Here is a 13,776-nt window from a genome sequence, read left to right as displayed (position 1 = left end):
CCCAGAGAGACGAGTCTTACGAGAGACAGAAAAAGAAGTGTCTTGAGTTGGTGCTCCCCGATATCGCTGCTGAGATGCGAGAAATGGAAGCCTGCAAGATTGCAGCAGCGGGAACCAACATGTCGGGATCTGTCTTCTGGACAGTTGGTCAGGTAAGAGAGTCTTTATTCTTTATTCAAAACGATAACACAAACGATAGCGTGTGAGGCTGGGGCCCATAGCGTAAGCTAGCGCACACTCCCAGCCATGCACGCAGCAGAATATAGACCACTTTCTGTTTACAAACATGTGGCGTCCCGAGAAGACCGGTTCGAGGTTATATTTTGCTCTGGTTGGCAAGAAGCGGGAAAAACGCGTCTGCTGATAGGCCGAAAAGGCTGATAAGGTTGATATAGGTGCCCACCAGCATGCTTTGCGCGGCGGCGAAGCGTAATCGATGACGTAGTGCAAGTGGTCTATACTCAACGTTATCATTCGTTCTACAACTGCCATTACTCAACTGAGGTATGCAACTGTGGGTTGTGAAGCTTATGTTATATTTGTCCTTCCATGTTTCATTGCCTCATTCAGTACAACGCATTAACATCATAAACATATCATTTATTTGCTAATTCTTTCCTTTTCATTATTTATTGTTTTGCGAGCAAGCCGACATACCGTTTGGCTGACTTTTCCTTCTTTTTTTTCTTTCTGTGTATTAGTCAATATATCCCCCCCCCCCCAAAAAAAAAGGAAACAAAAAGGAATAGAAACAGATCTGGCAACTATATTGTCTCCTGGTCTGGAGTAACTGGAGTAACCGAGTGCGAGTCTGCCTCTATTCTTTTTACTTTTAAATGAACGTAGGAAACAAAATCAACGCTGGTGGTGTGCTATTTCCGAGCGATCTGCCTGCTGGTCGGCGAAAATCAACGTGTCAAAAGAATATGAAGAGAGGAAGATCTGCGTTATTCTGCAATCTTTCGTGTATTATCACAGAGCGAAATAATCTCTGAAAGACGCGCATCGCTCGCAAATAAAGCGAGGAAGACACTTCTTCCGAACCTTGGTTCCGAAAGAGCGTTTCTGTCTTGGCTCCTTGGGGTGTAACGACTCGCCGACATCGTGGAGAAGTTTCACATCCGCTACACCCTACCCTACCCAACCCCAACCAACCCTACCGTCGTGCCAGTCAACGACGTGATCATCACTGCAAGATCACCAACTCCCTCTTCGCCGAGGCGTGGCCAGCAGAGGATCTGGTTCCGCAGTTCATTCGGCCGCCGTGTACGCCGCTGTGAATCACCATGCGGCTGTCAGGGAAACCAGGCAGGGGATTACTAGCGGCGACGAGAAATCCCCACCACCCACATCAAGGTCGCATATTCTACATCAAGAATCGCATCGGGAAGCAGAACTTTCTTTTGGATACAGGTGCAGAAGTTAGTGTCCTTCTCGCCTCTGCACATGATCGGAGACGTTCTCCAATTATGCACCTCAAATCAGTAAATGGATCACGTACTCCCGTCTACTACCGGCGTTCCGTCACCCTTGATTTTGGATTAAAGACTGTCTTTGACTGGGTATTTCTAGTAGCGACACAACCCGCAGCATTTTAGGCAGTGATTTCCTGGCACACAACATCATACTCGTCGACGTCGCGAGGACTCCTTCACGACCTTACCGGCATTACCGTCAATGGAGTATCGATGCAACTTACATCCGTGGGCATTACAACTTCCTCGCACGCAAGACGCCACCTGCTGCTCTCTGAAATGGGTTTCCAACCCTGACGGCTCCATCGCGGTCAGCCGCAGTTCGTCGCCACAGCACCGTTTGAATCCTGAAAAGCTTGCTATAGCACGTCAGGAATTCGAGCACACGCTGGCTGACGGAATCGTTGAGGCCATCGCACATGGTTCCCAAACAAAGAGGGGACTGCTGGAGACTTGGCATGCGCCGCGCGTCATCAGAACTCTTCGCCTTCCTGCACATTTCTTCTAAGCGATTTCACCCGCCTCCCTCGCCCCTCCGGACTTAACATCCTGTTAAGTCGCCCTCGCGAGCACTTCTCCCCTAATTCAACCCATCAGTCCGCAAAGGCCCCTTATTTCTCCACATTGGCGTTCTGCTTCCAGAGTTTTCCTTCGCAGTGACGCGCTGCGGAAAGCACTGCAGCCCCCCTATATACTCTGGTCCCTATACAAAGTATTTGAACGCAAGGACAAGTATTTTGTCATTGATTGCGACGGCCGCCGCGAGACCGTCGTCATTGATCGCCTGAAGCCCACCTTCATCGAAGCCGACACCGTAGCATAATACCTTCCTGGCCCTAACTTCCATCATCAGTTCCATGCAAATCCCACACACTGCCCTAAACACGTTAAGTGGAGCGACTCCGTCGTTTTGAAGGATTGGGCTGATGGAAAGCAATCATCGCTTCGCGGATCGCGCGCAAAATTAAACGAAGGAGTCATTTCGTCCGAACCCTGATTCTGTGAGGACGTTTCCTGTCTTGGCTCCTTCCTCAGATCGTTATGTTCCCTCCACTTGTCTGACTGATCGGCCTTCATGAGAAATTTATATTCTGAGGCTGGAACACATAGAAAGGACAAATACATACAAAGCCTCAAAGTGCCTAAGAAATTAATGATGAAAGAATGGAAGTCACTCAAAAGGTTAGCCAGCTGTAGCAAAAAGGTTAGCAATTGGTAGAGCCCTGGACCGGTAATCCAGAAGATGTGGGTTCGAATCCTACAGCTGGCTAACCTTTTGAGTGACTTCCATCTTTCATCACAAAGCATGTCTTATTGATAACAATTGCTTAAATTTGAACCATTCCGGTATGCGTCGGATTTCGTCAGAAACGGTTGTGATGACTTCCTTTGTTTTACTTTTTTTTTTACTGAAAATAAAACAGGTATTGTCTGCATACATGTATGTAGACATATTTGAGACAGTACACGAGGAAAATCATTTATCTACAGGGAAAACTACAGCACCCCTCAGGACAAAGTCCTGCGGCACACCCATGGCAACTGGTGAAACATGTGTCGACACTCCATTGATTGATGTGAACCGACATCTGGACGACATATAGCTCCGCACAAACATAGTCGTATAGAAATCCCATCAAAACTTTTCCTTTCTTTTTTTCTTAATAAACATATCCCCCCCCCCCCCCCCCCATCAAAACTAACATGTTTAACAGAGTCCAAATTCCGCACAACAGTCGAATTATTCTGTTGGATATCGCCTAAGGCTTTACGCTACCAATACCTGAAGGTACAAAAAACAATACATGTGTCGTGCCAAAGTCAACACTTTGCTTTCTTGACACATTCCATTTCTTCTTTTCTCTATAGATTCGCAGATGCATCGCCGATTATGTCTTGTTTCCAGAGGAAGATCAGGTAAGAATTGGATGGCAAATTACACGCCTTTCTCGTTTTCGTACACCGAAGCTAGCGATTCGGAAATTGGCCCTAAACTCTTCCTGTTTATACCTAACCCTGTGAAGCGGAAGCACGATATAATGCCATTACTATACCATTATTTAGGAGCCCGGGACAAATTGCATTTTACGCAACTGGTCGTCAACATCGTCTTCTTTGATGCTCACCGCACCCAGGAGTTCCGTGTCATCTAGCTAAATTTGACGCAGGCACAACAAAACATTCATAATCCTTACGTTACATTCCGCGACAATAGTGTATAGAAACTCCACACAACTGGTGCATGGTGATAAAGCGCTACAATGTACACGAGGCACTATTGTGAGGTTGCTTGACGAGCGTCCTTCGTTAACAGGTCCAGGCAGCGACAGTGTTTCCCATCCGGCTTGGGTTCATGTTACACACGCACATGCTCACCATTGGTGTTATTTGGCATTTCTAAACGTAATGGAGGTGATGGTGGAACAAGAAGAAAGTGCCCTTTGATAAGTATAGTGATCCCGAATGGTGAATGTCATAGCGATGTTGAAAGATGAAAGTCACTGAAAAGGTTAGCCAGCTGTAGGGATCGAACCCACATCTTCTGGATTGCTTTGTTTGTATCTGGAGGCTTTGTTTGTATCTGTCCATTCTATGTTGTTCCAGCCTCAGAACATCAGTTTATCTCTTATAGCGATGTTGTTTTTGCTGCATTGTTGACGGGCAAGACAATTACAAGCTATGACACAACAATAGGTTTCTTTTCATCGTGCTAAAATTCAAAAGCGGGAGGTCTTGGAAGATACTGCCATCCACGCGCCTTCTATTTGGGCGGGCGATGAGGTTTTGTGTTATTTTCCATTAGATTAGATTAGGTTAGAAGTAGAAAGAAAAAAATGGAAACCTAGGTCGCACTGGTGCGACCAGCTGTTTCTTGACGCTTGATGTGTGAAAGCATTGAGTGATTTAGAAGATTACTTCAGCACGTATTTCCTTGAGGTAGTTCGCCATGGCACATAGCGCAGGTTGTTGGTGCTGCTTTGACCAGCTCCCCAGTACCTTCTCAACACTAAAAGGTCGATTATCAAGTTTAGCAAGGGCGTTCTTCGGTGTTTGCCGACTTCTGTCGAGGCGTCGGCAGGTGACCAAATTGTGCTCCGTGTTCTCCACGGTTCCGTAAGTTGCACAGTTCGGCGATTCAACGACACAATAAGGAAATGCTGCTCTGCTGCTAGCAGCAAGAGCTCAGTAATTTGTTTATCCTCATTCGCCACTTATTTTCGAAATAATTTGCAAGAGTAGATAAGATACAGCTGTGAAGATACTAGCTGATAATATACTAGATGCTGCAGCGCCATCCTCAAGGTTGAGATACTTATAGAATCTGTCCTTACTCTCTCTCGATTATTGTTTACCGAGCGATCTGCTTGCCATGCAAAGGCATGCTGCTCGGGGAGAAATTGTATATCCAAGGCCGGCTTCACAGACGAGCTACGCCGAACTTTTTTAAAATAAATTCATATAAGAAACACCCGTGAATTCCTACCGGGATTCGAACCCGGGACACGTCTTCACCATGCCGCAGAAAGCGGTGAACCAGGGGTATCCTTCATGACGTCCCTTAGGTGTGTTTTCGTTTTCTGCGTTCACCAGACTCAGACTTTTGTCCACGATGGAGTTGGTATCGTTCACCGGCTTGCCCGAATCTATACTATCTTATCAGAACCTTATTAGGTATTGCCTGGGATATCGGCCTCCACGCGCGTAGCTTCAGGTGCGACTGAGTTTTTCAATTTCTGAAGTACAATCCTTTGGTATCCTCTACGCATATAAATCCTCCTGTACAATCCTCTTGCAGGTTTCTCAGTTTTCCTTTTACATATATTTCCCTTCTTGTGTATCGGCAATAAAATCTTCATCCAAAATTGTGCACTGCATTCCACTCACTGTGGTTAGAGGTTGATCGTGAAACTGATAAGCGATGAATGAGAAACAATGCCTTTTGTCAGCCCGTGATGTCCATGAACTTGAGATCTTCCTTCTGTCCCCAAAAGGTTGATATGCGGTTGTGAAATGAGTGAAATTGACGTCACTTGACCGTTGATGTAAATGTAGTGTCCTTGTTTACCTAATCCTAATCTCTCAAGCCAGGCGAATAACCTACAGTCACGGTCACGCTCATTGGATGTATTTGAAGAAGTGCAGTCTCTTGCACGAAAGTTCTTGTTCAAATCAATCTTAGTTGCTCCTAACCGTTTTTCATGTTACGTGTGTGATTCCCTCTTCGCGGGCTCCTTGATAGTGTTTCTCTTTTTTTTTTTTTTCCTTTTCGACGTATGGATGTATTTACGTAGAATTTCTGCAAATAAATACAAATGCCGGTTTCGAGAAATATACGTATTTAAATACAAGATGTAAACGTACGTATTTCTTAAGCATGATTTTAACTACAATGTTTTGGAATGCTGTCCTACCCTTCTAATTCTAATTGTAAACATACACTACTCGATAATAGTAACCTGAACACAATTGGCAGCTTTAAGACGACTTCCGAAAGAGGACGCATAAGAACCTCAAACGGAGTAAGCGCATTTTGTCAAGGAGATGAATGAATTCAAAAAGGTGCAGAAAATGAGCCAAAGGAACGTGTGGAGGGGAAGCTGTGCAAGCATCTCTCCGTCAGGACAAACAGTAATAAAAGCGAAAGTACATTGTTAGACGCGAGAAAGCGCTAAAATTGTCTCGCTACGTCTTTCATGTTTGCCCGCGGGCTACGTTCTGTATGATAAGAAGTGGTGGCAATGGTGATAGAACTGCTTGCGTTCTGAAAGACGTTCTCTTTCTCTGTTCAACGATTCAATCATGGAGCTTCTGTTGTAATTTTTCTTCATTTCCGAGTACTTTGTCTTCATGTCGTGTGTGAAAATCCTTTCAAATCCTTTATCCTTTTGGAAATCCTTTCGAATCCTTTCAGCACAGGTATGAAGGTAGTGAAGGTTGGAGTAAACCTCGTGTAGTACAGCTTCCTATACACCAACTAACCTCGATCAACAACCTACTAGAGACTGGTGGGAGGGGGAAGTAGCCGAAGCTCTTTGGCTGCACGTAAGCCCAACAAGGCCGATACAGCTGTCCAGTGCTGGTGTGGCGACGTTTGGGACTTGTTAATACTAAAGGTTGCGAACCTCCTGGAGCAACGCAGAAAAAGAATCTATTCCAGAGCAGCTACAGCAAAAGGAACATATTTAACAATGCGCTACTTGTTTCTCGATCCATGTCTTTTTCATTGGTTCTTTGGAAACTCAATTGAAAGCAATGCACATACGTTTACACGGCCACAGCCACTCTCGACTTCTCCCATCATTCACTCTCATTCTTTTACAACAGTAAATGATACATATTTTGTGAAGACATGTCTTTTGGTTACTTTCCTTATAGATTATTTATTTATTTCCGTACAGGACGAACTTGACTTGGAAAGCATTAAGATGCATTGCTTGGAAGAAGCCTTCCCATCCCTGTCAGCAGAGGACAAAGTAGTGGCTTTCAAAAATCTAACGAAACAAGCCAAAATGCTTGGTCATAAGTACTTCGACCTTCGTGACAAGGTAACCGTCGTTCCAGTTATGATGTGTGGATGTATCTTTAGGGCTCCTGATTTTTTACGACAGCAAATGATGCATATTCGGAGAAACATGTTTTTTGGTACAACTAGCTTTGGAAAGACTCTCGGAAGATTACAGGAAGGCATTAGCGTCCACGTTCATCGCTTTCTTGATAAGTGATGTCCCACACTTTGTGATTTGCATGACTACAATGTATCTGCGTTTGTTAATTTCTTTCTTTGTTGCTCTCACCTATAAGTGTATAAAAGAGAACGCTGTGCGGCATGTAACTTCTTGAGCATTGACAAATATCGCATCAAAGAAAGCGGTGCATGTAAGTAAGCAGTGTAGTGACGATGTCCTGCATACCCAGAGTTTTTTCGTAACGCGCGACTAGTAATTGCGTTAGTAGTAATCAATTACTTTTTGCAGTAAATTTTAACGTAATCAATTAATTTTGTGAGCAAGTAATTTTCCAAGTAATCTGATTACAATTTTCGGTAATAAATTACTGAGTAATCGATTACTTTTTTAACCTTCTGTGAACAATGGCAACCGTTTTCAGCAAGCCAATCCGATCTTCTGGTTCCACCGCGAGTTCGACTGAAGCAATGACGCAGAGGTCACTGTACCGGCCGTCTCTAGTCCACAGGTGTTCCATGCAGACCACAGTAATATGATAATCCCTTACAACCGCGACGTACAGGAGCAACAGTAAAATAGGTGACTGTATTGATAAATTGTGCGGGCTGAACATAACAATAGTAACAAAACGAAGCGAATGTTTCGACGCCTATACGGTCGTCCTCATCTGGGACAGGAGGCGAGACAATTTAAAAGTAACGGGAAAAGTAACGCCTTACATTTTTAATTGGTAACGTATTAAATTTTTGATGAAGTAATTTGTAACGGTAAAGATTTACTTTTCGCGCAGTAGTAACAGTAATTGTAATTAATTACTTTTTTCGAGTAACGTGTACAACTCTGTGCATATCTACTCATGCAGTATAATAAGTGCTGACTCTGCACGAGGGTATTCCATTAAACTGTTGACTCGCTCGCTCCATTCTCTTTGCTGTCATCCACAGGGTGCTTTTGTCCATTTTTTAGCTGCACCATACTATTTTTTTAAAGGCTATGAGAGCAGCATGGATACCATTTTTGCTGTTGGGTGAACTAATCGGATATCCTCTCGAAAAGAGTATGGAGCTCATTAATTAACTCTTTAATTAGGGGCTTTCGGGCAAAAGTGAAATAGCAGAATGGGAGACCGTCCTCGTTGAAAGCCATTTTATTTTTCAAAAATCCTGAAAAGAGAACGTTTCCTGAGGCATTTCGTTTGACACGTGCTCGTTTCGAGTAAAAAATAAAATAAAAATAGAATGACTTTCAGCGAGGATTGTCTCCCGTGCTGCTATCTCACTTTTTGCCCAAAAATCCTAATTAAAGAGTTAGTGAATTAGTTTTAGGTAATTAGACATCTAGACTTACGTACACTCTGAGAGAAGATGCCCTGGCCGTATAAACCCAAAAACAGCATCTATGCTGCTCCCATAGCTGTTTGTTTTAAATCTGGTGCAGCTAAAAAAAAAAAAAAGAACACCCTGTATTTTTACCTATTGCTCGTACTGAGTTCCTCTTCTTGTGTTATTTGCTTCTTGAGCCTGTGCACTCAGGCGCAGTGCACCCAAGCCTGTTATTCCTTCCTCAAGGAAGGCGTTTATTCTATAAAACCTTCATATGTGTGAAAGCTATCACGGCAAGAAAGGGAGTCTCTCTTCAAAAACAAATCTTGCAGACTCAACGAAAGGAAGGAAAGTGTCATGAGGAATTGGTCATTTAATAGTTGCTATATTAGCGTGGTGTATTGTGTGTATATGTTACGAACTCCGATATCCTGATGTCGAAACCGTTTCAGCTGGACATCTGCATGCATAAGGAGACGCTTCACATGGAGGTAGGTAGACTATATCAGTCAGCTGGATACCGTGATGCCCTCGCGTCACCTTCCAGTTAGATAAGTCATACACTCACAATACCTCGGTTTTCAAACGGCTATGCCCCATAATAGCGTACTTGCATTGATGTGCCATTGCGTGCGCTGGAGAATGGCCTGCAAATCAAGATACGATATTTGAATACGCTATACTCGCAGCGTTCTATTATGCAGCTGTATAGGCCAGTGAGTTACTTTATGCTGACATGTGCAAGTGCGTGGACCTAACTTAAGAATACAACACAGAAGAAAATCGAGGGACAAAAGATATATAAAAGACATCAGGAGTGGGAGACGACGACTGTATTAATAACATGTAGCAGTTTTACACGTGAAGTTAAGGAGAATAAAGTCCTACTGCTAACCACACGTAATTGATACGAAAAGATAGAAACCGTACTCAACACAGCTCAGAATCGCTGGTAAAATTAAACACCTATGTATACATTATGTAATACATATGTATGTATGCATATGCATATGTTTGCATCACGATGTTACATATATCTGATATTACTATCTCTGATATTACCATCTCTAGTTTTTTTTTTCTTCTCGGTTTTACTTCATATAGGAATGCAGCGAATTGAGTTATCTCTTACGAGTTTGTAAAACAGTTAAAAACAGCCAGTTTAGAGAAGGTACATGCGCGAAAATCTTACGTAGTATTTATCTTTGTGTGGCATGTGGCCCCGCAAAGACATGTGATATGACATAATTTGACAGTGCTGTATTGCCCCACGTAATTACCGCATTATTTTCCGCGTTCGCATTGTGAAACTCAGCTCTTATTGCCATGCTCGAAGCTATTCCGCATTTTCACTGGTGCTTTTCAGGATCAGGAAGAATACAAAACAAATTTGCCGCATTGTCAAGCAAAATTATTTCCGGGACGCACAATGAGCCAAGTGGAAGAAGAATTGGACAGGAGCTTGCGGGAAGGAAACTACAGTGTACACTCCATGGTATGCTCTACACTGCTCTATACTCTACATTGACACGCTCTACACTGGTTACTGAGTTATAGTAAGCGCAATTGTAATGTCCCCCACGTTACAAAGGCACGTTATGATTTGTCTTACAGTTGTACGGCTGTGTCTACATGATGTCATCCAAAGCACGTGTAAGTATAACATAACTGCCAACTATAATATAACTGGCTGCAACTTTGGGCATTCCGAAAAGTGCGCTCAAATGTGATTGCTTTATGGGGTCATCTTCCGATACTGATCTCCTGGTACTGATACTGATCTTCCGATACTGACTCGTTTCGGCGCCATTATAGGTGGACCCCCTGTCGCTTGAAACAACGTGTAAAACAAGTATTATCGTGCGCGAGGCCACATCATATCGACTGTCACTGCAGTTGCGTAATGCATTCTATGGTTATTTTAAAGGGGCACTAAAATGTACAAAGAACTTGTTCTCAAATGAAAGTTCGTGTTTCAATTAGTATAATGCGCGCAAAACTTAGTTCACACAGCGCTACCACTTAAAAGAAAAACGCAATGGTGGTGGTGGTGGTGGCGGTGAAAGGTCGGAAAGGAAAGAAAAAGGTCGCCGTTGTCGGCCTCACAGAGGTGGGCAACGTCACGAGTGCGCCCTTTGCAACTAACGCCCTGGAGGAATGTGCGTCCTGGGCCGACTTCTAAGGGAACTGTGCTGTTCCAGCCTCGAAACAGAGCCGTCTTTGGGAGCAACGAATGGATCTTCGGGAAGCAAAGGTTGGCAGCATCCAATCAGACAGCAGGAGAAGCACGCGCATGCTAATCGTGCGCGTGTGGATGTGGAACGGGTCCTGTCGTAGCGTTGTGTACATGCGCGGCATGATGCGCATTGCTGCATTTTTCCATACCGATTTACTGAATTGTAGCTCATGACAGTAATCCCAAATGTTCTAATGACAACAATTATGTATCTTCACGTCCTTCGGACAGCGACATCAGCGTGTTAGTAAGTTGTGCTATGTTTTCCGCCGGAACTGCTCCATGGCGTGGCAGACGCGTTCACGCGCAGCATGCACTAAAAGCACCCGATGTATACCCGATGCACGAGCTGAAGCGACGTTCACTGCGTAGTGCCGAGGCAAGAAAGAGACCGGTATAACTTTAGTTGTAGCTTTGTAACGGAATCAAAGTTTTGAATTACGACAACAAGTACGAAATTAACACAGCGTGCAACGTAATTTAAGTAAACTTGTGGTGGCATTTTAGTGCCCCTTTAAGGTACTGCAGACACTCCTTTTCGATTCCTTTTCGCTTTCTCTCTGTCAGACATGAACATGCAGAATGGTGGTCGAGAAAATAGTTATTGTGCCTACTCTTGTGCCCAGTGGGAGCTCCAAAACTTTCACGTAGTTCAACGCTGCGCAGAAGAAGTACATGCTAACGTCTCCAGTGACATGAAGAGAGACGTCGAGAAACTGTACGAGAAGTACATGGCCAACGCAACGATCGACAAGGTGAGCTCTTCTTGTTTTTTCCACGATATCATCCCACGTAGTATCCGCAAAGCTATTACGGAGGCCTTGAAACATTATCATAGCCCGCTGCAACGTTCCCGTAGCAACGGACCGTAATCAAGTATATGGCCAGAGTCGACCCGAATTTACGCTTCTGTCTTCCGAGTCGCACGCCGCGTGCCATTGAATCATTAGTGCACCGCCTTCGACTAGACGTCCCTTTCAGCCGTGCCCTGTTGTTCAAGATGGGAAAGGCAAACTCGCCGAACTGCCTCACGTGTGACGCAGTGGAGAACACTGAACATATATTAATTAACTGCTCCAGGTACAGTGTCCAACGTAATGACCTCGGAGCCGCCTTGGAAAGACTGGACCACCGTCCTCTACACTTTGTAAAGCTCCTGGGAGAATGGCCGAGGGATCTTAGACAGCGTGCGACAGCTAATGACATTTCTTGTGGGCATTGCAGCACCTCTCACCTTTCAGACTTACCGATTTTTATTTTCAAGTGTTTTGGAGTAGCTACCATCTTTATATTTTTCTTTTAAAAATTCCAACTCCAACTCCAAGTATATGACGTCCGACACACTGGAGCCTCTCAAAATACGATATCAGCTGGAAGAGTTTTTCTTCTCCTTCTAAATAAGCAAGGTGCAAAACAGCACACAAGGTGTTTTTTTATTCGACACAGATTTATTATCCGAAAAAAAAAAAAGAACTGTGAGAGCAGCACTGACATCATCTTGGCAGGCGGGTTATGCGGCCAGGCGGACATCCTGTAAGGACAGCGTCTGCTACTACTGAACGACTATATTTTATTAATTAACTTACTAATTAGATGCTTTTTTGGGAAATGCGAGATAGCAGAATCGGAGCCAGTCACTCTTCAAAGTAATCGTCCTTATCAGACGCCCTGAGAAGCGAACGTACCTTGAGATATAAATTGCCAAATTTCGCTTTGCAAATGAGCCAAAACCAGAACTATGCACTACACGAGCGCAGAAAGAGCGACAGGCAATCCACGCGAGAGGGCCACGTGCTTTGGAGCGATGAAGCTGATTGGAGTAGGCGCTAATCTGTTGGCCAGATAGACCGTTCTCCCCGCCCCCCTGCGATAGTCATGACGTTGCCCGCGCTTGAGTGAGGGTGACTACGGCAAGTAGTTCCATGACTACCACCAGCGCTCTCCAACCCAGATAGGGCCAAGGTCGCGCCGTTTCTACGCTCGAAAAGTGCGCTTAGTGCGAAAAGTGTGTCTAATTTAAAGAAATCTGTGTCGAATAAAAAACTGTTTATCATTATTGATATGCAACAGCAATATATGTTGTTGTGCCGTCCTATGGCCGGCCAGCTGCTGTGCCTTGACGGTACTGAGCCTCCGCGCAACGCCATCCTTTCGCATCATTTGTAGTTCTTCGGTCATGGTTCGCGCAGTGATTCCAGATCGCTGTCTGCCACTGTGTGCTCATTCGTTTTCGTGGAGCCCGTCGTTTCAAAAGTTTTCAATTGTCGTCACACCCAATTGGCAGAAAAGCTCGTCATTTAAATTAGCAACATATTTCTAGTAATTATCGCAACAATTATCACGCGTTTAAACCGGACGTTTTGAGCCAGATGTTTAAACCATAGCACTGGGGCGCAGCAAAGGTCTAAAGAACGAGATGAAACCGAAGTTGCATAGAGTGGCTGTTTAGTTGACTGAGTGATCTCCCTGCCGATGCGACGGCATCGTGGGGAGTGCATAGAGCGGGATGGCAACAAAGTTGTAAAGTGTGGGATGGCAGCAAAACTGCAAATAGTAGAATGAAAGCAAAGTTGCGTGGAATGAGGTGGCAGCAAGTTGCAAAGATTAGAACGACAGCAAATTGCAAAGATTGGGATGACAGCAATGTTGCCAAGAGGGATGACACCAAATGCAGAGTGAGATGACAGCATAGTTGCAAAGATTTGGACGACAAGTTGCAAATACTAGGATGGCAGCAAAACTGCAAATAATTGAATGACAGCAAATTGGGAAGTGACAGTGGGATGGCAGCAAGTTGGAAAGATTGGGACGACAGTAGATTACAAGAACTGCGATGAGAGCAACGTTACAAATATTGGAATGACAGCAAAGTTGCCGCTGTCGCCCACACAAAGAGACAAAAGAGGATGACACGTGAATGAGAGACGCTGGCGTGATGTGCTAGATGTTTCTAGTTATCCATAGGCTGGATAAACGGCATGTTATGAACCAAGGCAATCGATGTACCAGCTCGCGTGGCCAAGTGGTTAGCGTGCTGGCCATGTCGCGACGAGACT

At 44.4% G+C, this 13,776-nt stretch overlaps 1 protein-coding gene across 1 annotated transcript in view; it reads left to right on the top strand.

Annotated features, from left to right (window-relative positions):
* Nucleotides 1-13,776, top strand: part of LOC135401154 (uncharacterized) — a 34,477-nt gene that overhangs the window by 9,109 nt on the left and 11,592 nt on the right. Inside the window, exons 3-9 of the mRNA XM_064633374.1 lie at nt 6-152; nt 3,345-3,392; nt 6,875-7,021; nt 8,937-8,975; nt 9,851-9,979; nt 10,099-10,137; nt 11,347-11,475. Of these exons, the coding sequence (XP_064489444.1) occupies nt 6-152; nt 3,345-3,392; nt 6,875-7,021; nt 8,937-8,975; nt 9,851-9,979; nt 10,099-10,137; nt 11,347-11,475 (678 nt within the window). The remainder of the gene's footprint in view (nt 1-5; nt 153-3,344; nt 3,393-6,874; nt 7,022-8,936; nt 8,976-9,850; nt 9,980-10,098; nt 10,138-11,346; nt 11,476-13,776) is intronic.

The sequence above is a fragment of the Ornithodoros turicata genome, chromosome 7, assembly GCF_037126465.1.
Source record: "Ornithodoros turicata isolate Travis chromosome 7, ASM3712646v1, whole genome shotgun sequence".
NCBI lineage: Eukaryota > Metazoa > Arthropoda > Arachnida > Ixodida > Argasidae > Ornithodoros > Ornithodoros turicata.
The sequence above is the reverse complement of the archived record's forward strand: the minus strand, read 5'-3'. Positions and strand labels throughout refer to the sequence as shown.